Source organism: Notolepis coatsorum, assembly GCF_963971535.1.
Source record: "Notolepis coatsorum genome assembly, chromosome: 3".
Lineage (NCBI taxonomy): Eukaryota > Metazoa > Chordata > Actinopteri > Aulopiformes > Paralepididae > Notolepis > Notolepis coatsorum.
This window is the reverse complement of record NC_140167.1, coordinates 182,465,191-182,489,163: the sequence shown is the minus strand read 5'-3', so window position 1 is coordinate 182,489,163 and position 23,973 is coordinate 182,465,191. Positions and strand designations below refer to the sequence as shown.

General features: G+C 46.8%; 1 protein-coding gene across 8 annotated transcripts in view; it reads left to right on the top strand.

The window, feature by feature from the left end:
* caska (calcium/calmodulin-dependent serine protein kinase a) overlaps nt 1-23,973 on the top strand; it is a 507,486-nt gene that overhangs the window by 284,996 nt on the left and 198,517 nt on the right. For all 8 annotated transcript variants that reach the window (XM_084310852.1, XM_084310851.1, XM_084310849.1 and 5 more), the window contains exon 2: nt 911-1,023. In XM_084310852.1, coding sequence (XP_084166978.1) covers nt 911-1,023 — 113 coding nt within the window. The remainder of the gene's footprint in view (nt 1-910; nt 1,024-23,973) is intronic.

Sequence of the window (23,973 nt, the reverse complement as noted above, 5' to 3'; positions counted from 1 at the left end):
GCGACCATAATGCACATTCAGCGCTATTGGCTACTGTAAATGCCAATCAATATCTACGACAAGGCCCTCCCTAGCTTCCTGTTTTTTCAAGAAACGCATAAATATGTGGAATCATATAGCATTCTGCTAGCCGTTTCATGGGGACGTTTAAGTTTCGAGAGTGATCTGTGAGTGAGCGTCTCCGCTTCTGGTGATGATCATCTAATATGAGAATGTTCATGCTACTAAGTTATCGTCTGTCTCCGTGAATAGAGGGCCTGTCCGCCATGTGTTGTATATTAAAGATGCAGTCAGTATTATGGCTTCTACAATGCAATAGAAGCCAGGGTCACTTTCTTGGAGGTTTCTTGGCATTTCAGCTCATAATTAGTTCAACGACCTCGTAAGCTCCAAGCACAATTCCACAATCTTACTTCCACGTTAGCGTGCTGTTCACGGCTGGTATCTTCTCACAACAACAAATGGCCGTGTGAAAACATGAGCATAGAACTCAAATTGATAGAAAAGTCATTCCTACTTCAAAACAAGGTAGTTTGATGCCCGGGAATTAGTTATGTTACCATTATAAAGATTACCCATGATGCCCTGGAAAGAGAACTTTCTATCTATTCCGGTTCCATGACACATGGTCATGTGGTACAGTCTATAGCCAATCCCAGCCCAAATTGATTAAAAGAAGATAATAGACAATACAACGCTATAGCTTTTCTGCACTAGATTTCCGATAGCTTTATAATACATTTGGTCAGTTTGCATGAGACAAAATACTGATACGTCCTGTAACTTCATGCGGTAAGGTTCATGCTCTCTTCTCACTTTGCGTGAGGCAAGGCACTTCGATCACTGAAAACCATTGGCTGTGTTGAATATACCCTACTTAACGAGTGTGTTTTGTGTGTGTTTTGTACAGGGGTCCATTCAGCGTGGTAAGAAGATGTATCAACAGAGAGACGGGGCAGCAGTTTGCTGTCAAGATCGTCGATGTGGCCCAGTTCACCTCCAGCCCTGGTCTCAGCACAGAGGGTAAGAGAACTCACACCTCAATTTTTGAAGCTTCCTGAGTTACTGCCATTTATTTAGAAAATAAAATCATGTTTTTTGTATCCTTGTAAATGGACTGCATTTACAGTATACAGCGCTTTTATCCAAAGCGCTTAATAAATAATAAATAATAATAATTCATTGCATTTATAAAGCGCTTCTCAGGAACTCGAAGTCGCTGACATTAGGTGGGGAAAACAAAGAAACAAAAGGAACATAAGACCACGGGGAAACAGGGAAAACAGCATGATACACAGAAAACATAAGGCCACAGTAACAAAGATCACAACAGGTTGGAGGCAGGGGGTTAAGGTTGGGGAAGGTTGAAGGCTAGGGCGAACATGTGGGTTTTGAGGCGGGATTTGAAGGTGGAGAGTGTGGGGGAGTCTCTGATGGTCTGAGGGAGGGAGTTCCAGAGTCGAGGTGCAGTGCATTTACATTTACATTTACATTTAGTCATTTAGCTGACGCTTTTATCCAAAGCGACTTACAAGTTCTGTACGACAAGACAGCAAGAAGGGTACAACTCTATCAGCTGATTAACAATGTTCATCAAAGTGTTGCGTGTTACAGTATAGGTTAGTTTATTAGGACAAGTGCATGACAGTAAGGTTAGTCAGGGTTAGATTTTTTTATTTTATTTTATTTTTTATCATTTCAGATAATGGTTGAAGAAGTGAGTCTTTAGTCGACGGCGAAAGATTGGACGGGATTCGGCTGTCCTAACTGGGATGGGTAGTTCATTCCACCATTGTGGGGCAAGGACTGAGAATAGGCGGCTTCTCTTTGATGACCCTCCGGGAGCTTGGATAGGAGTAGGTCTGAGGCGGCCAGAAGATGCAGAGCGTAGGGGTCTTGAGGGTGTGTAGTTAGAGACCATTGACCAGAGGTAGGCGGGAGCGGTTCCCTTTGCCGCACGGTATGCTAGGTCGAGGGCCTTGAAGCGTATACATGCAGCAATGGGGAGCCAGTGCAGGTCCCTAAGAAGTGGGGTGACATGGGCCGACTTCGGTAGGTTTGAGATCAGGCGGGCCGCTGCATTTTGAATGAGTTGGTGGCAGTGGCCGTGAATATTAAAGGCAACCAACTTGTGTTCAGCGTTTCGTTCAGCGTTTCTCTGATTGGCCACACGGCCCTAGCACACGCCCTTATCCGCGCCCTGCTGCTCTGTGTGTTGTTACGCGGCAGAGACTGACGCGGCAGAGTGACCGCGGCCGCGCATGCGCATGAGGCTCCCCCAGGTGCTCTGAGAGGTGCTCGTTGCGTTGTTGGTTAATGCCATATCGCCATAACGCCGCCATATCAGCAGTGTACGCGCGGTTGCTTAACTAACTAACTAACTAACTAATTCAAGATGGACCCTGCCGCCAACGTGCAAGCTTTTGTGCCAACGTGCAAGCCAGCACAGAGCAATTCGCCGCCGCCGCAGGCTATTCTCGTCTCTCATAATAATCCACAATTATGTCTGTATTTGATTATGGTGAAATTATGTACATGCAGGGCCGCCTCAGGGGGTGTGCGAGCAGTGCAGTCGCACAGGGCCTCGCGGGAAGGGGGGCATCGCACAAATTTTTTTTTTAAATTATTTTGTTTTATTTATCATTTTTATAATTTTTTTTTTTTTTTTTATATTTTTTTTGCGAGGCCCCCCTTCCCGCGAGGCCCTTTTTCATCACAGACCTAAAATCTAGTTTTGCTTATATGCTTATATATTTCACATTAGACACGTTTGTAGAATGTGTCTGACTTGTTCCTGGCTCTGCGGCTCTGCAGATACACTATTGGAGGCAGCTCTGAGGCTCTGCAGCAGAATTGGTTTCAATGAGGGGAGGGGTTACAGGTAAGGTAGCGTCTGACTATTTCGCGCGTGCAGCATTGGAGGTTATGCCAGCCAAGATGAAGAGGACATCGTTCGGCAGATGGACTGAAGATGAAAGTTGGACGTGGAGACCTGTGTTGCGGCCTTTCGCCCTGCGTTCCTTGGTGCAGGTAAGATGTCCATTGGACATTACCCCACTCTTCCTTCCTTCCCCTCCCGAATGTTTTGTTAATAACGATGTTTTTTTTCCAGGCAAAACATATGTTACTTCACAACATTTGGAGATACGACATGTGCTGTGTGTGAATTCATTGTCTTGGTCGTTTGTGTAGCTTGGGTAGCGTTGGGCCGTTGGCCAAAGCTGTGTGTGGCCTGGTGTCAGTAGCCTACCTGGCTAGCCTTTAGCTGTCGGCCATTGGCTCCTTGCTGCTTTGTTTTCTCTGGTATAGACCCTCTTCTCTTTGGATTTAAGTGTTGATCTTTGTCCTTTTGGATCTATGTATATTCATGTTGCCTTTGTGAAGTTATCTTTTCCTTCTGTTTTGTTCTTTCATTAAAAGTTGAATATCCTTTAGGGGGTCATCTTTGCTTATCTCTCTCATACATGCTCTCTCTCTAACACACATGCTCTCTCTCTCTCTCTCTTTCTAACACACACAGTCTGCCTATGGCGGCCTTTCTCGATGGCTAGGCTGTGCTCGCTGAGTCTGTACCTAGTCAAGGATCTTCAGTCACAGTGCTCAGGTATTCTGCCACTGTGTACTCTCTGTTTAGGGCCAAATAGCATTTCAATTTCTTTCCAATGTGTCTCTCTCTCTGTACACTGTATATTGACTGTAGAACGGGAGCTCTCTCTCGCTCTCTCTCTTGCTATATGTTGACTGTATCATGCCCAGCCTCGGGCAGCGCTATTATTTACGAATATGTTGACTGTATGAAAAAAAAAAAAAAAAAATTATATAATTTTTTTTTTTTTTTTTTACCTTTTGGGGGGGGGGGGGGGGGGGGGGGGGGGGGGGGGGGGGGGGGCTCGCGTTTAAATCTCGCACAGGGCCTTGCATTTCTCCCAGGCGGCCCTGATTATATCCACAATCATTCATCTAAAAAATTGTATGGGCGTAAATACATCGTCACAGCAGTATAGTTTGTTTATACTTCAGAAGTATGATATTTGAACATGGTCCCCAAAATGAATGGAAGCGAATTAGGCGCCTGACGCCTGACACCTGGGAGGAATGGGGGCGTGTTGCAGCGTTGGGGATGTTTAAAAAATATAATTTAATATATAATATAATAATAATCTGGTCAGCAGCCTCCACTGATGTAGCGTGATTCAAACCCCCTCAATGTGCAGTTTCTAGTTAATCAGTCAGTTACGCAGCCTCCACTGATGTACAGTGACGAGTGAATCTGGTAGTTGGTTTATGACGTTAAAAACGCGAAATAACATATAACGTTACAGCGTACAGTTTCTAGTTAATCAGTCAGCAGCCTCCACTGATGTTATGACGTTACAAACGCGAAATAACATTATACATTATGCTCCGCGAAATAACATTATACATTATGCTCCGGGCTTCATTCATTTCATTTGGGACCTCTGCCGCTTGCAGGGACCTCTGCCGCGCTCGCGGCAAAAGGGGGCGGGGGGTCGTGGCCAATCAGAGAAAAGCTGAACACAAGTTGGTTGCCTTTAATATTCACGCGGCCGGGAGGCCAGCTAGCAGTGCGTTGCAGTAGTCGAGGCGGGAGATGACTGTTGATTGGACGAGGAGTTGGTTGGCTTCTTTTGTCAGAAAGGGGCGTATCCTTCTGACGTTGCTCAGGAGGAATCTGCAGGTTCTGGTTGTCGCTGCGATGTGAGCAGAGAAGTTCAACTGGTCGTTGAGGACAACACCAAGGTTCTTGGCGGTCGGGGACGCGGTCACAGCTGCATTCTCGATTGTGATGGAGAGGTCGGTCAGGGGGGAGGATTTGGCCGGCAGGTGGAGCAATTCTGTTTTGCTTAGGTTCAGTTTGAGGTGGTTGGTCGTCATCCAGGCGGAGATGTCGGACAGACAGGCCGAGATCCGCTCAGAGACGTGGATATCTGAGGGAGGGAAGGAGAGGAAGAGTTGAGTATCATCGGCATAACAATGATATGAGAAGCCATGAGACGTGATAATGTTACCCAGTGATTTAGTGTAGATTTAGTGTAGGACCGAGCCCTGGGGGACACCCGTCCGGAGGGGGCGGGTGGCCGACAGAGTCCCTCTCCATGACACTTGGTAGGAGCGGTCGTTGAGGTATGATGTCAGCCATGTCAGCGCAGATCCAGCCACTCCCATTCCTGCGAGGGCCGCGAGGAGGATCTGATGGTTGACTGTGTCGAAGGCTGCAGATAGATCTAGGAGAATCAGGACAGAGGAGAGGCCTTTCGCTTTTGCTAAGTGAAGTGCCTCTGTGACCGCAATGAGGGCCGTTTCTGTGGAGTGGCCAGTCCGGAAGCCAGACTGATTGGGGTCTAGGAGGTCATTCTGTAAGAGATGAGCAGTAAGTTGGTTGGATACAGCACGTTCAAGTGTTTTAGAAAGGAAGGAGAGAAGAGAGACAGGACGATAGTTGGCTATGACGGTGGGGTTCAGGGTTGGTTTTTTTATGAGGGGCGTGACTCTGGCTTGTTTTAGGGAGGTGGGGACCACCCCCGAGTTGAGTGAGGAGTTGATGGTTGCAGTTAGGAATGGGAGGATGTCCGGTGCTATGGTCTGGAGGAGTGGGGAGGGTAGCCGGTCCAGCTGGCATGTAGTCGGACGGTTCGACGTTACCAGTGTCAGGGTCTCGGCTTCTGTAATGGGAGAGAAAGATGACAGAGTGAAGGATGAGGTTCTCGATTCAGCGTTTGGAATGGGTGGGGGTTGGGAGAAGGAGCTGCGGATGTTCTCCACTTTTTCCTCAAAGAAGATCGCAAAGTCTTCGGCAGAAAAAGATGAGGGAGGAGGGGGTGGGGGGGGAGTGAGGAAGGGAGGACATGGTAGCATGCAGTTTGCGAAGATTCTTGGCAGAGGCCTCGATCCTATGGTGAAAGAAAGAAGCTTTGGCATTAGTAATGGTTTTGGAGAATGTTAACAAGAGGTTGTGATATGTGTCGATGTCAGCAGTGAGGCGTGACTTTCTATACTTCCTCTCAGCCACTCTCAGGACCTGTCTTTGTTCTCTCACTGCATCCGTCAGCCATGGACTGGGTGGGGAACGGCGGGCAGGTTTCTCAACGAGGGGACAGAGCTTGTCGAAGGAGGTTGCAAGGGCTGAGAGGAGGGTGGAGGTTGCCATCTCTGTGGGGAGAGCAGAGAAGGTGTCACTCAAAGGTAGAGCAGATATTATGTCAGAGGAGAGGGTGGAGGGGGATAGGGAGGGCAGGTTGCGTCTGAGTGAGACTGTTTGAGTTGGGGTGAAGACCTTTCGGTTAAGCATGAGAGTTAGTGAGAAGGATATGATAGAATGGTCAGATACATGTAGGGGAGTTACCGTGGTGTTAATGATGCTGGAGTTACAGGAAAATATGAGATCCAGGGAGTTGCCTGCTTTGTGTGTGGGAGGCATGGCAGTGGGACTCCGGTCAAATTGTTGTAGGAGGGAGACCACTGGGACTGACTGAGATGAGTCAGGCAGGTTGAAGTCGCCCAATAGAAGGAGCGGGGTACCATCTTCCGGTAAGGAGCTTAGAAGCATGTCCAGCTCATCTGTGAAGTGATCGAGGGGACCTGGAGGGCGATAGAGTGTAACAATGGTGAGATTGAAAGGATTAGAGACAGATACTGCATGATATTCGAGGGAGGAGAGTGACAGTTCTGGGAGTTGTTAGGTTTGTAGCCCATGAAGGACATGTCATGAGGCCAGTGCCTCCACCCCGTCTGGAGGGTCGAGGTGTGAGTGAAGTTATAGTTTGTAGATAATGCTGCAGGTGTTGATGAGTTATTGGGGGTTATCCAGGTCTCAGTTAGAGCCAGGAGCTGCAGATTTAGACTGTGGGCGTAGGCAGTAATGAAGTCAGCTTTCTTGACTGCTGATTGACAGTTCCATAAGCCTCCCCGTACTGTGACAGGTGTATTAGTGGCTGTAGGAGGGTAGGAGAGATTAGCCGGGTTGCTAGCAAACTGGCGTGGATGGGTTGAGTCTGTTCTGGAGGAGCAGATTGTGGATTCAAGAGTGGCAGGGAGAAGGTTGTAGGGAGGAAGCGAGATAGTAGGGAAATAGCAGAGTGGGAGGGAAATATAGGATTATGGTGTACTTAGCACTGGCTGGATCGGTGGATCCCTCGGCGGATAACTCCAAGAAAACTCCTCCTCTTAACTCCTCCTCTTTGTCCCTCTTCGTTTCTCAACGCTAAGCCAGCAAGTCTTTAAATCACTAATTACTGATGAGTGACACCTGCAGCAAAAGGCCACACCTCCAGTTTCTGTCAGCTGGGTGAAACTAATTACAAACTATTTCCACAACACAATTTAGTCACACACTTCCAAATGTTGTACACAGTATTATTCAGTTAAAAGATCCTACCCTCTCTGCTGTTGTCATCAGAATGATTCCAACAGAGAAAAAGCTGGTATTTAACCAAAAAAAACGGTGTGAGAAGGCCCGATCAACGTTTTTAAGTTTGGATGATGGGACGGTGAGGGAAGCAGTGGAGGAGGACCGGAGGGAATGGGTCGGGCGGTAAGGAAGAAGGATATCAGTCAAGTAGGGGGGGGGGGGGGGGGGGGCAGGCTATGGAGGGCTTTGAAGGTGAGGAGTAATGTTTTAAAGTTGATGCGTTCCTTGATTGGGAGCCAGTGGAGAGAGTGGAGGACAGGAGTGATGTGTTCATGGGACCGGGTGTTAGTGAGGAGGCGGGCGGCTGAGTTCTGGACCATCTGCAGTTTATGGAGGGTGCGGGAGGTGATGCCAGTGAGGAGGGAGTTGCAATAGTCGAGGCTGGAGGAGATGAAAGCGTATATGAGGGATTCAGTGGCGGGGGGAGAGGCAGTGAAGAATTTTGGCAATGTTGCGGAGGTGGAAGTAAGAGGTTTTAACAATGGAGCGGACATGGGGGTCAAATGAGAGGGTGGGGTCAAGGATGATACCAAGGTTGCGGACTAGGGGGGAGGGGGTGATGGTAGAATCATTGATGGAGTGTGATGGGTCCGGATCTACTGAGGGTGGTTTTGGGGCCGATGAAGAGTTCCGTCTTGTCACTGTTTAATTTGAGGAGGTTATGAGTCATCCAGGTTTGAAGTTTGGTGATGCAGGATTCAATGTGACTGAGGGGTGGGTTGTGAGGGGATTGTGTGCTTATATTTGGGTGTGGTCAGCGTAGCAGTGGAAGTTGAGGTTGTATTTGCGAATGATGTGACCGAGGGGGAGAATGTAGCAGATGAAGAGCAGAGGACTGAGCCTTGGGGGACCCCCTGTGTGACTGAGGAGTGGGAAGAAGTGTGGCCGGAGAGGGAGATGAATTGATGTCTGTCAGTGAGATAGGAGGAAAACCAGTTGAGTGCTGTGCCCTCAACGCCCAGTTGGTGCAGCCTTTGGAGGAAGATGGAATGACACACTGTGTCAAAGGCTGCACTAAGATCGAGTAGGATCAGGATGTTGAGGGCACCAGAGTCAGCGGAGTCAGGTGGGGGGGAAATGATAGTGAGGGGGGCAGGGGTGGGGGAGTTGGCGATGCGGGCGGTCAGTGGGCTGTTGATGAGGGATATTTTGTTGTTAAAGGAGAGGAGAAACGAGTTGCAGAGGTCAGGAGAGGAGAGTGAGTTATTGTCCGGGGGTTGAAGGAGTTTCTTGACAGTGGAGAAGAGGGTCCGGGGGTTTCGGTTGCTGCTGTTAATGATGGTGGAGTAGTGGGCAGATTTGGCAGCTTGGAGTGCATCACAGTAGGAGGAGATGTGCTGTTCATGGAGGTCAGCGTGGACAGTGAGATTGGTTTTATTGTAGAGGCGTTCGAGTTGACGGCCGGTCTGCTTCATGGAGCGGAGCTTTACAACTTATGGCTCACATTCACCCATTCACTCGCATTCGCTGCCAGGAGGAGCCGGAATCTAACCGGGAACCTTCCAATTACCAGACAACTGCTTATCTCCTGAGCCACTGTCTCCTCATACAGTTCCTTGTACGGAACTGCATGGTTTTTGGCCAAAAACGAGCCCAATTCCATTCAGATATGTTTAGTTGAGAGGTCAAAGGACTCATTTGAAAATGGCTATATTTAGCACTTTTCTTCCCCTTCACATTTACAAATGTAACACAAAGCTAGTGAACTTTGTGGAAAAAGACTGTCAAAAGGTTGGGCCATTATTGGCTACTAAAACAATTAGGGCTGTCTTAAATACTTTGAAGCTTCGTTCGATGGGCATGGGATTCGAATATGAAAATTAAATTTGAATATATTAAAAAAAAAAAAAAAATTTAAATGTTTATTTTACTTTAAAATTTGTTTGGTGCAAAATCAACTCTGCCTCTCTTTGTTAACTACAACAAGCAATGCTGTTTGTTATTTAAGATGAGGTCGGACTCTGCACTGACAGATTTGTATTCATTGTGCTGCTTTTATAAAGCCTCAAATGACGGCTTACAATATTTCATGAAAGCAAAGTGTTTCGTTTGTCTAAGATTTAAAAAGGTTTAAACTTTACAGCACTGAAGTTGAACAAAGTGCTGTACAAGTCCCGCAACATGACATTTTTTTTAATCTTTTTTTTTATTTATTTATAATTTATTTTTTATCTCGAAGCTTCGAATTAAAATTGAATCTCGGCCCCGAAGCTTCGAATTCCAAAAAAAAATTCGAAGGTCAGCCCTAAAAACAATACATGCGAGTAGTGCGATGTACACAGACTCATGCTTTCTAAAGCAGACGCATGGTGAAACGGGAGGGCAGCAAGCGTGATGGGCTGTCCAAATGTTTTAAATGGACTTATGGTTCTTCAGTGCAAGGGTTCATTTGTCTATGGAGCAGTGACATGGACACAAAGATTGGTTTGATTAATTGATTGAAAACTTTATTAACAGATTGCAGAATGGGTACAATACAGTACGGCTCAATACAAACAACTGCTAAGAGGATGGAGACCAGAAAAATACTTTAGTCTTGTTTACATAAGGGTCCTCCATTTTCAATTCATCAAGACATTTATGACATACAAATATACGGTACTGTGTAAGAAAAAGATATCATAAAAAAATATACATCCGAAGGGGAAGAAACTCTACATTCAGGAGGGGGTTGGGTGGGTGGGGGGGGTTTGGACATTTACCGGGGCCAGTTTCTAATTGCAGCCACCCGTAGGTGCTCTTTGAGAGCGGTTTTGAAGGAGGGTAGGGATTCACATTCCTTTACGGCTGTGGGTAGGGCGTTCCACATTATTGTGACATAATTGCGAAACGTGTTTAGTCCCTTGTTTGAGCCGAATCTGGGTTGCACATGATTTGTGGAACTCCCTCTGGTGTTGTGGTCATGGACTTAACTGACCTTTGGGAAGTATTTCGATGTACATGGGTATCTTAGTGGTGTAGTGTATCTTGTAGACCAGGCTCATTGCAAGTTGCTGTAATGGGCAGGGGTGAGGTGGGTTTTAGGAGTAAGGCCAAGCAGTAGTCTGACCAGTTTGTTTTGTGATGTTTGTAGCCTTGTTTTTAGGGCCTTTGAGGTGCTTTGGTACCATGAGGTGCAAGGTTGGCAGATTGACTACAGTCCTTCTATCCAGCAAGTCACTTTTCAAGGAGGCTTTCTCACCTTTCAGAGGATGGACGGAGGCCTTTGTCTAGTAGGACGAGACGTTTTCAGCCCAAAGTGGAGATAACGAGAGACTAGTGTTTTCATTTGAAACGCAGGCGGTAGGCAGTGCACTTTTCTCTCCCCCCGCCGAGAAACCCAGCGTTTTTTATTCAGATTGAGTAATAACCTCCATTACCTGGGCAATAGCTTTTTGTGAATTGCCCGTAATGGTTTTCTTCTCAACAGTCTTTCATTAACGTGTTGAATATTTCTCTGTATGGCACTTGAATTCTAATCAAAGTGCCAGTTGATCCAAGTCCAATTGTGTATGGCAAAATAGCTGTGATAGAATTTATGGCAATCTGTTGCAGTGGTTCTAAACCATTCCTTATCAGTTCCATTAAAATGTAATGAAATCAGCCCATTATCCCCCCCCCCCCCCCCCCCCCCCCTCCACTAGTTAAGGAAAATTGCCTGTTTGCCAGAAGCTCTTTATACTAGCTGTCTCTTATTGAATAATTATACTAGACATTATGCAACGTTTCCAAGCAAGTGATAATTAGGCCGCTGCTTGGAATATTCAACCTGCCATAAGTGTGCCGCATTAAAAAGGTCAAGAAGCGCTGATGTATTGCAGCGTTCTGAAGCAGATATGCTGTAAATTCTAGTAAATGGGAGGTTGTGTTTCTCACTGGGACCTGCCAGATGGCATGTTGACATGAACTCCAGACAACCTCTGCCCCCTCTCCTCCCGCAGTCCCAAGGTACAAGTGCACCAGACATGTCGCCACATTTCCTCAGTTTGCTCTTCCTCTGTAGCAGCAGCAGCTGCAAAGCGCTCCGTCAGATGTGAGATGATTCCTGTGCGAAGCGGCTGAGGTGCCGAGGTCACGCGGTAACGGAGATGTTTGAAGACCTGGTCTTTCTTAACTTGAGTCGTTCTGGGTTGCAGGTGAGAGAGGGGCCCTTGTTCAGACGCAACCACTAATTAAGCTCTGTTCCTCCAGGTAGTGCTCTCTCTCTCCTGCGTGGCTTATACCTTCGCTAAGCACACAAACGCAGACAGGCAGGTACAGGTGGTCATAGGGTCGAGTACTGAGTGGTACCGGTGCCAACTTGCCCGGTACTACCCCGACACGATCACTAAACCAATTTCGGTGCCACACCTCATGCATGGCAACTATCAATCGCCCTTTTTACGTTTCTCTCACCTACCGCCCAGCTAGCAGCCGCACAAGCTATAAGCAGAGAACAGCGTCACATCAACAGATCCTGGCTCCGTAGTTTTCGCGTCGTGAGACTCTGGTCTCGTTCCTGGCCTCTGCGGCTCCTCCGCTGAACTCTGGGTTGGATTATTTCGATCCGTCTCCTGTCCCTCCAGAACGATATCGACTCTGACACGACTCTGACCCGGCCTAATGTAACCCGTAATATTCACACAAGGCTTGGCATCTGACCCTCTGTGTATAAAAAAATGTAATACAAAATATGGATCCCCCCCGCTTAATAATTCAAAAAAGAAAAGCGCAACAGGTTTATTGATTTGGGTCGGGACCGCAGGCGCCGGGATCCCTCAAAGCCATTAATCACATCGAACTTGACTGACTCGGTTAAATATAATAGAAAACCCTCACAGCTTTCATGTGTGAAGATCACTTAAAAGAATACCACAAAATATATATTCCACACAGCCAGTATTTTACTGGTCTATCGAGCACCTCGGATAGGCTGTACGTCGTCACTCCTCCTCTTTCTCTCTCCATTGTTTTCTGCAGTGATGAATTAGACTGTGTTGCAGCAGCAGCAGCATCCACGGCTCAGATCATTCTTCACATGTTAGTGGTTTCCCCAGGCGCTCACGCACGGCACCGCCGGAGTGTCTGCTCACTTTGTGAGCGAGCACTTCCAAGGCGGCGCCTGCGAGACCCCGCGCGGGAACACGTCTCGTCTTCAAAATACAGGATTCCTTCATGTTTTCAGATGCGAGGCTTTCATACAACAGCTGTGGCAGGAAGAGAGACTGCACGTTGGTGGTTGGGCGTCTCTCTCCAGAGACAGTTTGATACGAGTCTTGTTGCGCCTGCATTTAGTGGCTGGAAAGAGGCTTTTCCCTCCCGCCGACTCCCCTTGGCTTATGTTACACATTGGTCATATGTTGCTTGTGGTCCTCAGAGCCACAACAACGGTATCAAAGCTCAGAGCTTAGCTTTCAGTTTTATAGTCATCAGACCGACGGGGTCCTACTCCGGACGCGTCTATATTAAAGGCAGCCCAAGAGTGCTTCCGCATTCGCCTGATTGGCCCCGGTAACGCCCGCAATGCGCATTTTCTTTTTTGCCACTGCCTAGACGCGGAAATCGAATACATATTTATCCAAACGAGGACCAGATTCAGCGAAATAACGTTATGAATGCCCGAAATAACATAACGTTACAAAGTACAGTTGACAGCTGCGCTGCAAAATAACGTTATGGCGTTATGCGTGAATCTGGTCTTCGTTTGGATAAATATGTATTCAATTTCCGCGTCTAGGCAGTGGCAAAAAAAGCTGGGCTTGCGTCTAGGCAGTGGCAAAAAAAGAAAATGCGCATTGCGTGCGTTACCGGGGCCAATCAGGCGAATGTGGAAGCACTCTTGGGCTGTTTTTAATATAGACGCACTCCGGACACATAGACACATCCTGGTCATCTCTGCCGAGGGTGAGAGCTCAGAACTGTCTCGGATAGTTTATGCTCGGCCATATTGACCCGTCTCAAACCCCGCCCTCTTTTCTGGATCCTCCCGTTCACGACCGTTGTTAAACTTTGTTTGTCTCGAGGAGGCAACAGTCGCGATTGGTGGATCGAGGAAAAGAGGGCGGGGTTTGAGACATTGGGAGACGACTCTATCCAGCGGCGGCGGCGGCATTCCGTGCATAGTGGGACACGCGTCGCGGGAGAGTCTCCCACCATTGAGGGAACAGTGTGAAGCGGAGTACAGCGCTCCACTGGCCGCGGGCCTCTAGTTCTCTCCCTGGCATCCAGACAGAACATCAAGTAATGTTCTTTCCCGGGAGGTTGGGTAGTTTGTCTCTCATAACACAAGTGATGAAAAAGGGAGTTTGAAGGATCGCGGCAAACGGCTAAATGAACGTTTTTCATCGTAGCTTGTCCAGCGGCACACCGGTCTCATTCTTCTTCATTGTGTGTGTGTGTGTGTGTGTGTGTGTGTGTGTGTGTGTGTGTGTGTGTGTGTGTGTGTGTGTGTGTGTGCGTGTGCGCGTGCCCATGCATCCCACCCCTGGTCATTTATATCCAATCACAGCTCTCCTCTCCTCTGCAGCTCAAAGATCTATCAAGCCCTGCGCTCCCCCAGACTCCAGCCAGCGCTGCTCCCATTGCTAATTTGTTTTTATTTTTCCCTTCGGCTGCGATAGAAAGCCCAGCAGTTACACTTGAACGGACAACTATAATACAACAGCAGAGTAATCGCACACACACAGAGTTCAGACCAGGCGAAATGGGTCAGACGGCCTATGTCCCGGCAAATGGATTGGACATCAGGAGACCCAGACGCCACACACACACACACACACACACACACACACACACACACACACACACACACACACACACACACACACACAATCACACCGCAATTGCACATACAAAAACACATAACCACAACAGATGCATGCTGCATGTATGTATGTGTGTATCTGGAGGTCTTTGTACTGAATAGGTCAGGTCTCTGGAGGAAGGAGAGAGAAAAAGCTGACCAGAGAACGAGTGGAATACATCGTGAATCGCCCACGCCTCCCTCCTACTCCTCTTTCTCTCTCTCTCTCGCTCTCGCTCTCTCTCTCCCTTATTCATTCCTTTATTCTCTACCTCCTATATCCTTCCCTTCATACCTAGTATCTTTCTCCATATACTGCTACCTCCCTCCTACTCCTCTCTCTCTCTCTCTCTCTCTCTCTCTCTCTCTCTCTCTCTCTCTCACCCTCCTTCATTCCTCTATTCTCTACCTCCTACATCCTTCCCTTCATACCTAGTATCTTTCTCCATATATCTTCTCCCTTGTACGGTACGTAACTCATTACCACAACTAGGGATGCACCGATATGAAAATTGGCCGCCGATACCGATTGTTCAACTAACACTATCGGCCGATACCGATACCGATATTTGTATATTTGTATATAAGTATTTGTAATTTTTTTTTATTTTATTCTTTTATTTTTTTTATTTTTTTTAATTTTTTTTAATTTTTTTTTATTTTTTTTTATTTTTTTATTTTTTTTAATGAAACTACTGTATATTTGTATGTGTATGTTTGTATTTGTAGGCCTCTTTACTTACTTAAAAAAAGGAAACATCAAGAAATATGTTTATGGTATCACTATCTCTCTCCCAGTATCGTCTTGCGGCCTGCAGAGGGATACTATTTTCTCAACCAGAGCTTTCAACCAATGCAATGGAACCATTCTTGCGGCCTGCAGCGGGATACTATTCTCTCAACCAGAGCTTTCAACCAATGCAATGGAACCATTTTGATTGACAGTCGATTCGGCCAATTACGCCACACCGCTAGCACCCACCTCCTGCTGTCCTTACCACCAATCGGCAAGCGTTTATTCATTTTTCTACTTTCGGGCATGCCGCCATTGTTCTGTTTGCGAGAGCAGAACACACTTAACGTAGCTACGTTAGCTGCCCGGCCCGCCGACCGGCGCTCCACAGCATGACCAAATGAGACATAATGATTTTACTGCAACAAATGTTATAATAAAACAAAGCCTTTCTATACATTTGTCTGGTTGAAAACTTTATTAACAGATTGCAGAATGTGTAGTTGGGTACGGAATGAGCAACGGAATGGAACCGAGCTATGAACAGACTAACGGAGTAATGCCTTGTTTACTGCTATCTTCGGGTAAATAATATGCTTGTTATTGAACGTGTAACACTAACTATATAACGTTAATGCCACAAAACGAATGTTTGTGTCATTTTAACAGCAGATACTTTCTTAAATGCCATCTTCCCGAGAGAGGGTGTTGACGGGGAGTTGTGTTATTAATAGCATTGAACAGCTAACCGAAAGCTAGCGTTAACTATTGTTAAAGGTTTAGCCATAACGTTACCTTGGCTAAAGTTGGGGCTATTCATAATGCAGCAATAACCTGCAAGCAAAGTACAGCAAGTTGGCAAAGGAGTATTCCAACGCAAATCACATTTTCACCAGTAACGTTAGTCTTGCATCTCCCGGTAGCTAATGAACGGACTCGGAGTAATGCCTTGCTGCTATGGGTAATAATAATATGCTGATGTTATTGTCCGTGTAACACTAACTATATAACGTTAATGCCACAAAACGAATGCCTTGTTAATCATAAGTAGTTACTTTGATGCAGTAGCTTGTGTGTGTGTGTGGGGGACGGCGGGCGTTGTGCAGGTAGGTCGCGAGTGAACTTTTATTTTTTTTGCCTTTTGACGCTACACAAATTGATGGGTATTTATCGGCGACTGCTATCGGCAGATTTGAGCTTATCGGCCGATAGCTCAATAGGCCGATAGCAGTCAACAAGGCACTTATCGGCCGATACCGATACCCGACCGATATATCGGTGCACCCCTAACCACAACTTGAATTACTGTTAGGCGAGTAGTTCTTTTAGTAACCCTGGTGGAGAGCTTTGACCTCCAACTCGACATGGGCAAGACCAAGGAGCTGGTGGTGGGCTACCGGAGAGGCAAGAAGAGGCCCCCCACTCCCATCACCGTCCGAGGGGAGGAGGTGGAGATGGTGGAGACCTACAAGTTCCTGGGAGTACACTTGAACAATAAACTGGACTGGTTGGACATCACGTAGGCCCTCTACAGGAAGGAACAGAGCAGGTTCTTCTTCCTGAGGAGACTTAGGTCCTTATGTGTACATACAATAGACTGCTGCAGACCTTTTCACTGTATGCTGGGGGAGGTAACATCAACTCGAGGGACACCAACAAACTGAACAAGTTGGTGAGAAAGGCTAGCTCCGTAGTGGGACTTGAACTGGCCAAACTAGAGGTGGTGGTAGAAAGGAGGATGGGAAAGAAGCTGGACGCTATCCTGGAGAACCCCTCCCACCCCCTCTATGAAGAGCTTGCCAAGATGAGGAGCATGTTCAGCCACAGACCTATACCCCCCGACACAGCACTATCCGCCTTGTCAGCCCTTCGTGCCAGCGCCCATCAGGCTCTACAACCGAGGGCATGGACTGTTGCCAGCATCTGGAGAACTAACCGTAGCAGAACATGAGAAGTGTTAGAAATGTCTGCCTCCTAACCACTACACTCTTGCACAGATCTCTAGCGCATTGTATATTATGACGGATCGAGTTTTAATTTCAATTCCGATTTTGGCTTCCCATCATCATGAAAACAAGATAATCGAGATAAAACAAGTATTGTGCCGCATGTTGCTCTCGTTTTGTCTTGTGTTGTAAACGCAGCGCACCCTTCCTTCACAGCGGTGCGCTGTGCCCCTCCCCCAAAGCCCAAGCGGTAGTTTCAGATCCTGTTGAGAGGGAGGGGGATGGAGCCACGGAGCGTTCTTTTGTACATCTTTGGTAATGTGTAGGAGAGGACAGAAAGGCAGCCTTTGGTCAAGAAGAAAACAAGTGCAGTCGTCGTCATCTGATGTTCTCAAATTAACGAGTAATTGTGTTTAATAATCGTGATTTCAATATCAATCAAAATAATCGTGATTATGGTTTTTGCCATAATCGAGCAGCCCTACTTCTTATGACCTTGTCCATACATGTACCTCCCCTCCAGTGCACGTGAGCGGCGCGGGCGGTTTTGATGTGAGCGAGGAGTGGGTTTTAAAATGGGTCTGCGCGACGTCCGGAGCGAGAGTTCTCCTCCGCTCCAATCCACTCCGGGCCGCTCACAGTGGTTTAACACTGATGTAATATACATGTAGTACAATGCCAAAGCAACAGATGGCGATGTACAAACATGAAGGCCATTTTCAACCAATGAGAAGGGTGAACCGTCACTCACATCCTGTTAGAAAAAGTATATGACGCCATTGTTGTTGTCATTAGCTTACATGCTAACGTTAATGGCAGCGACCATAGCATTGTGGCTAGCTATCTTAGCTTAGTAGAGCTAGTGAATGGATAAACAACGTTATTTAACATTGCAGAATGGGTACAATTACAATACGGCTCAATACAAACAATTGTTAAGGGGCCCAGGGGGTGTAGACTGTTGTAGTTTGAGCTAATTGAAACCATGCTCCAAAAAATATTATCTGCTGAGTGATGTGGAGCGGGGAGCGCTCGATTCAAGGTGAGCGGTGAGCAACTTGGGGGCGGGGTCAACATGAGCGATTAGCGGAGCGGAACAAGCCGTCTAGAGTGAAGAGCGGATTTCACGCCCGCACCGATCCGCTCACGTGGCCTGCTCCCCTCCCCATGCTGCTATGACACCTGCATTTCCCCAAGGGGATCAATAAAGGTATATCTTATCTTATCTGTAAGAGCCAAAGCTATATATATATTTCGGTTATTGTATTATATGAATGTTTAATATTAATTGGATTTAGGTAAGGTTATTGAACCGTCGTATTTGTCATAATAGAGCGTTCTAGAACATAGAACCTTCGAGAAGGTAAAACAGGCCGGAACGTTTGGGGGTGATGTCATAGTAGACCTTTCTAGAACGTAAAACCTTCGCGATAGAAACTTATGGAACCTTCGTGATGTCACCGTATGATGTCATAACCGAACATTCTAGAACCTTTGGGTCTCTATATAAGCAGACGTTTCTTCAGAACGGGTCTTTTTGCATCTTCGACCAGACTGAATGGGACCACTTCTGTAAAGAGAGACTTTGCAAATAAACCATTTGGATATCTTTACTATACACTGGAGCGGCTGTGGACATTGCTTTTCTTTATCAACTGATGTACTACTCACAAGTAAGTAATTTGACCAGGGGAGTGGATCGCCGGCCATCACATTAGTAAGAAAACTTCGTTCCAAGAGGAAAAAGGAACAACACGAACTAGGAAGGAAGGAAGGAAGGATAACCACAAAATGTCGAGACCTAAGAAGGGTGAGAAGACACCAACGGAGCCAGAGGAAAGGGTCCGTAATGCCATTAATAAAAGGAGGTCTAAGTTAGGTCATCTAACTGGTCACATGAAGATGATGAATCAATTAATGGATGCGGACAACGACGGTCATTTGGACTGCGTACAGAACGCATTGGTAGAATTCAACCGTCTGCGTGGAGAGTTCTGTGCGCTTAATACCGCAGTCAAGATGGCGTACCAAGCGCAGATCAAGGCTGAAGACAGTGCATCCGGCGTCACCGCAGGGAAAGGGTCTAGAGCACCATCCACTACGTCTTCCAGAACATCCTCAGCATGCGTGCGTCTGAAAGTTGAATTAGAGAGGGCGGAGTTGATAGCCCAGGCTTCCGCTCTAACACGAAAACGACAACTCGATGAGCAGGAGGCTCTGCTCTTGGCTAAGCTAAGAGCAGAGAAAGCGGAACAGGAGGCTAATGAGGCTCTGCTCTTAGCTAAGCTAAGGGCGGAGAGAGAGGAGGCACAGAACCAGGCTGCTTTAGCAGCCTTGGAGGCTAAGGCCAAAGTACTGGCAGGGCACGAGGACCAGCAAGGCGCATCCGGAGTGTCCCGTAGGGATGGAAGGAGCTCTTACCTATCTGGAAGGATTTCCGGCGCCGCACCAGCTCACGGGCAGGCTAGGCCTGCTATCGAGGCCGTAGCGGAAAGGGAAGAACCTGCTTACAGTGGCAGCTCCGGAGTACCCGGCGGTGCTACCGGGAAAGAACAGGAGGCTCCGCCACAAGAACACCTACGAGCCAGGGGGGATTTCCCAGTGAGGCAGCAACGCCATGCTACGCTGCCCCCTCAACAGATTCCTATATTCAGGGGAGAACCTATGGAGTACAGGCTATTCATCAGGGCCTTTGAACACGGAGTGGAGGCCAAGACAGATAGCAGCAGTGACCGGCTGTACTTCTTGGAGCAGTACACGGATGGGGAGCCAAGAGAGCTGATCAGAAGTTGTCTTCACATGGACTCAGAATGAGGCTATCCCGAGGCAAGGCGGCTCTTGAAAGAGCATTTTGGAAATGGATACATCATATCAATGGCGTATATAGACAAGGCGCTGGACTGGCCTATTATCAAGCCTGAGGACGGAGGGGCGCTCCGCTCCTTTGGCCTCTATCTTACTGGATACCTCCACGCTATGACTGACGTGGAGTACGTACAGGAGCTTGATGGCATATCAAATATGCGGGCCATCACAGCCAAGCTTCCGTTAGAGCAGAGAAATCGGTGGAGAAGCAATGTCCAGGCGCTTTGGAGGAAAGAGCGGCGCAGTGCCAAGTTCAGCGACCTTGTCAAATTTGTCAACCTAGAAGCCCAGGAAGCCCTACACCCGCTCTTTGGCAACCTCACAGAGGGAAACAGGAGCCAAACTAAGGCTCACAAAGACGAAAGGACCTCCAGAAATAGCGGCGCTCGGGGAAGCTTCACCACAGCTGCTACCGCCGTCCAGCACCCGGCAGAGGCTAAAGCACGCCACGAAGGGGATACCCTCTGTGCTGTCTCCAACCCTTGCCTCTTCTGCCAAGGAGAACAGCATGCCCTGGAGCAATGCAACAAGCTGAAGAAGTCTCTTCACAAGGAGAAGATAGAATTTCTCAAGAGTAAAGGCCTATGTTTCAGCTGTCTGAAACGGGGTCACCTGAGCAAGGACTGCCCAGAGAAGATTAGCTGCCGAGTCTGCCAGCTTACCCACCCTACAGTCCTACATATTAATAACCGAGCGGCCTATGAGGAAGCAAGGTACAAGAAGGAGACATCGGACGTCGGATGTCAAGCATCGGATGCCAGTTCTACGGTCAGTGGATGCATCAAGGCAGAAACCAGGACCTGCAGAGCTACTGGGGCCGGCGATATCGAAGGCCTTTTGGCTATCGTTCCGGTCCACGTCAAAGCCAAGAAAGGCAACAAGAGGGTGACTACCTACGCATTTCATTTTTTATTTTTTATTTTATTTTATTTTTATATTTTAATGGATTGTGATTGTGAATTTAACTGTTTTTAAATTGTTGTACGGCGACCTTGAGTGCCTAGAAAGGCGCCTTATATATAGAATGCATTATTATTATTATTATTGACCCAGGCAGCAACGTCACCTTCTGCACAGAATGGTTAATGGCAGCGCTTAACGTCACCGGCCGGAAGACAAGTATCCTACTAAAGACCATGGGAGGCGAGCAGGTTGTGAGCAGCCAGATGGTGTCTGGTTTAGAAGTCTGTGGCTTGCAGGAAGTACTGCTGCAAAAAAAAAAAAGGCGCTGCGATGGCAAGCTCCACACTCTCTGCCCTTTAACACTTTCAGTGCCACCAGGTGGCGCCAGTTAGTGCTTGAATGCCATCATCCACTTCAATGTTAACGTTAATATCACCTAATCTATGTTTTAAATTATGGCTATGTGTCTAATCTGCCCGTCGCTTATCAAAGAATCATTTTCCAGTCAGTGCTGTCAAGGCAGATTGGTTTTTTATCGCTTCATTTCCGTTTGAGAGCATTTTGAAAAGCACCCGTTTTGAGGTAAAAAAACAGCCCATTCTGGGCCATTCTGTGATAATCGTCTTTTACTGGAATATTCCAGAACGTTGATATTTGTCGGCCTATTTATGAATCGTTTTCAAATAAACGCTAGATGATCAATATTATACATACATGCACGCCCATTCGAGCCGCGCGCTGATAATAGCCATTTCCTCATGGATTTTACAGTGAAACAGCTGGAGCACATTTCACAAAACAGCTTATATCTTCATCAAAATTAGTCTGATTATCCTAACGCTGATAACATAGATTCCTTACCTGACATCAGATGGTATCCAACTGGTATATTCCAATTCCTGATCACCATTCGAAAAAATCGATAAGTGTATAGATCTAACGTGTATACAGTAGAACTCATGATCCGCGGCGCTCAGAGGATCCATAATGAACTCTGGTAACCCCGGCTGCATCAGTGGACTGGAAAATGTGGAGTACAGGATTTTCATTGAGTCCATTCCAAAATCCCTGATGTCATCTGGGAGACGATAGGGGGCGCTTTTTTCCACATCTGATCGCCGGCGGCTCTTGGGTATACTAGGGTAGGCTCGCAATATGATTTCAGATCGCTAAAAAAAGAAAATCCGAGAAATCTCGTGAGTGGCTTTCAACGTAACTATTATAAATCCGAGAAAACTTGAGTGGCAATCAAAGTGTTAATCACTGGAAACAGTTATTAGCTGATGTTGTAACAATGGAGCTTTCTCCAGCTAGATTGAATGGTGCAAGCTATCAAACAATAGATAGCTGGAACCATATTCTCTATCAAGTTAGGACCTTTATTTTTTTGGTCTTTGTTGAAATCTTTGTTCAATTCTTTTTCTTCTCAGGCCTATGACGGGGTGGGTTGGGGGGGTTACTATTATTAGTATTATTATTATTATTATTATTATTATTTAATAATAAAAAAAATTGTCAACGGTGTTGGTGCAGGGGTTAGGAGGTAGGATTTTTTATTTTAAATGAGGCAAGGGGCAAGCCAATGCGTGTAATTGGCAAATAATTTAAATTTATGTTTTATGTGCATTGTATGCCTGTACCTGTGCCTTTTCTTCCAAAAAATTAAATAAAAATACATAAAAAAAAAGAAAAAAAGTCTGTGGCTTGGACAGCGACAACTTCCTAGAGCTACCCAATACCTTCTCTCAGAAGTCAATACCTGCTAGTTACCGGAACATCCCCCTGCAAGAGGAAGTCGATAAGTGGCCCCATCTCAGGGAAGTGCAAATCCCGAAGATCCAGGCGGAGATAGGCCTTCTCCTCGGGACTAACGTACCCCAGGCAATGGAACCATGGCAGGTGGTACCCAGCGTGGAGGAGGGGCCGTACGCGGTGAGAACGCGATTGGGCTGGTTCGTCAATGGCCCCCTCAGAGGAGTAGATGGCCCGGAAACGACCAGCGGACTCATACAAGCCACGTCCCACCGCACATCGGTGACCACGCTAGATGAACTTCTGTAAAGAGAGACTTTGCAAATAAACCATTTGGATATCTTTACTTTACACTGGAGCGGCTGTGGACATTGCTTTTCTTTATCAACGGACGTACTACTCACGAGTAAGTAATTTGACCAGGGGAGTGGATCGCCGGCCATCACATTATCTTAAAAGTGAATTGTGAATACTGAGAGGAAATTCTATCGCTTTATCTCTCATTACTCCCTCCTTCAGCTTGTTTACCTCTCTCCCTCTCTTCTTCACTCTCTCCTCCCCCCTTCCTCTCCATCTTCGGGTGTCCGTGGTTGTTGACCACGGTGGGGGAGCACAAGTCTGTCCAACCCCACTGTGAACACACTCTCAGATCTCATGCTGGAGTGTATCACACACACACACACACACACATACGCACACATACGCACACACACACACACACACACACACACACACACAGCACACACAGCACACACACACACACACACACACATACACCACACACGCCACACACAGCTCAGTGTGGTAGCATTAGTAGCAGAGCCTCCCTCCAGTGTAGGCTTTGACTCCCTGCAGGAGGAACAGAGACCACTGTAGAGAACACATCTGTCTCCCCCCCCCCCCCTCTCTCTCTCTCTATTTCTCTCTCTCTCTCTATCTATCTCCCTCTCTCTCTCTCTCTTTCCCGCTCGCTGCGTCACTCATTCTTGCTTTTGCTCATCATTCTGTCTCTTCTCACTTTTATTTCACACATTTCTTTCCACTCCTTCTCACCTGCGTACCTGCTCTGTTTTCTTAATTCATTAATGGTGATCAACAAGTTGTTGCCAAATCAGTATAATATACAATAACTAGAACAGGTGCTCAGTGGACTATAGTTCATCATGCTATAGTCGGTAATACATATTTCCCCCAAAAGGAGGTATGGTATGTATCATGTACACATACGCTGTATATCATCTGCTGTGGCCTCTTCAGGATGTGTGTGAGTCACAAGTGCTTTCATGCCGTTTGTGGTTTTTCATTGAGATTGATGTGCCTTTAGCATACATACGTTGTTTCCAATTAATCAGATGCTGTATATAACGTTTGCAGTGTCTCTGTGGAATATATTATAGTCCAAGTGTTTTTGTAGAGGCATAGTACTGTGAATAATGTATGTTCTTGTACTGAAATGTTTGTTTGCTGTGTGTCATGTCATTGCCTTCAAGGTTGTGCTATTGTGCAAAAGACACAAAGGCATTCAGTGTACATACATGTGAAATATGTTCTACAGCAGTAGTAGTTGCATACATGCAGCTGCCCA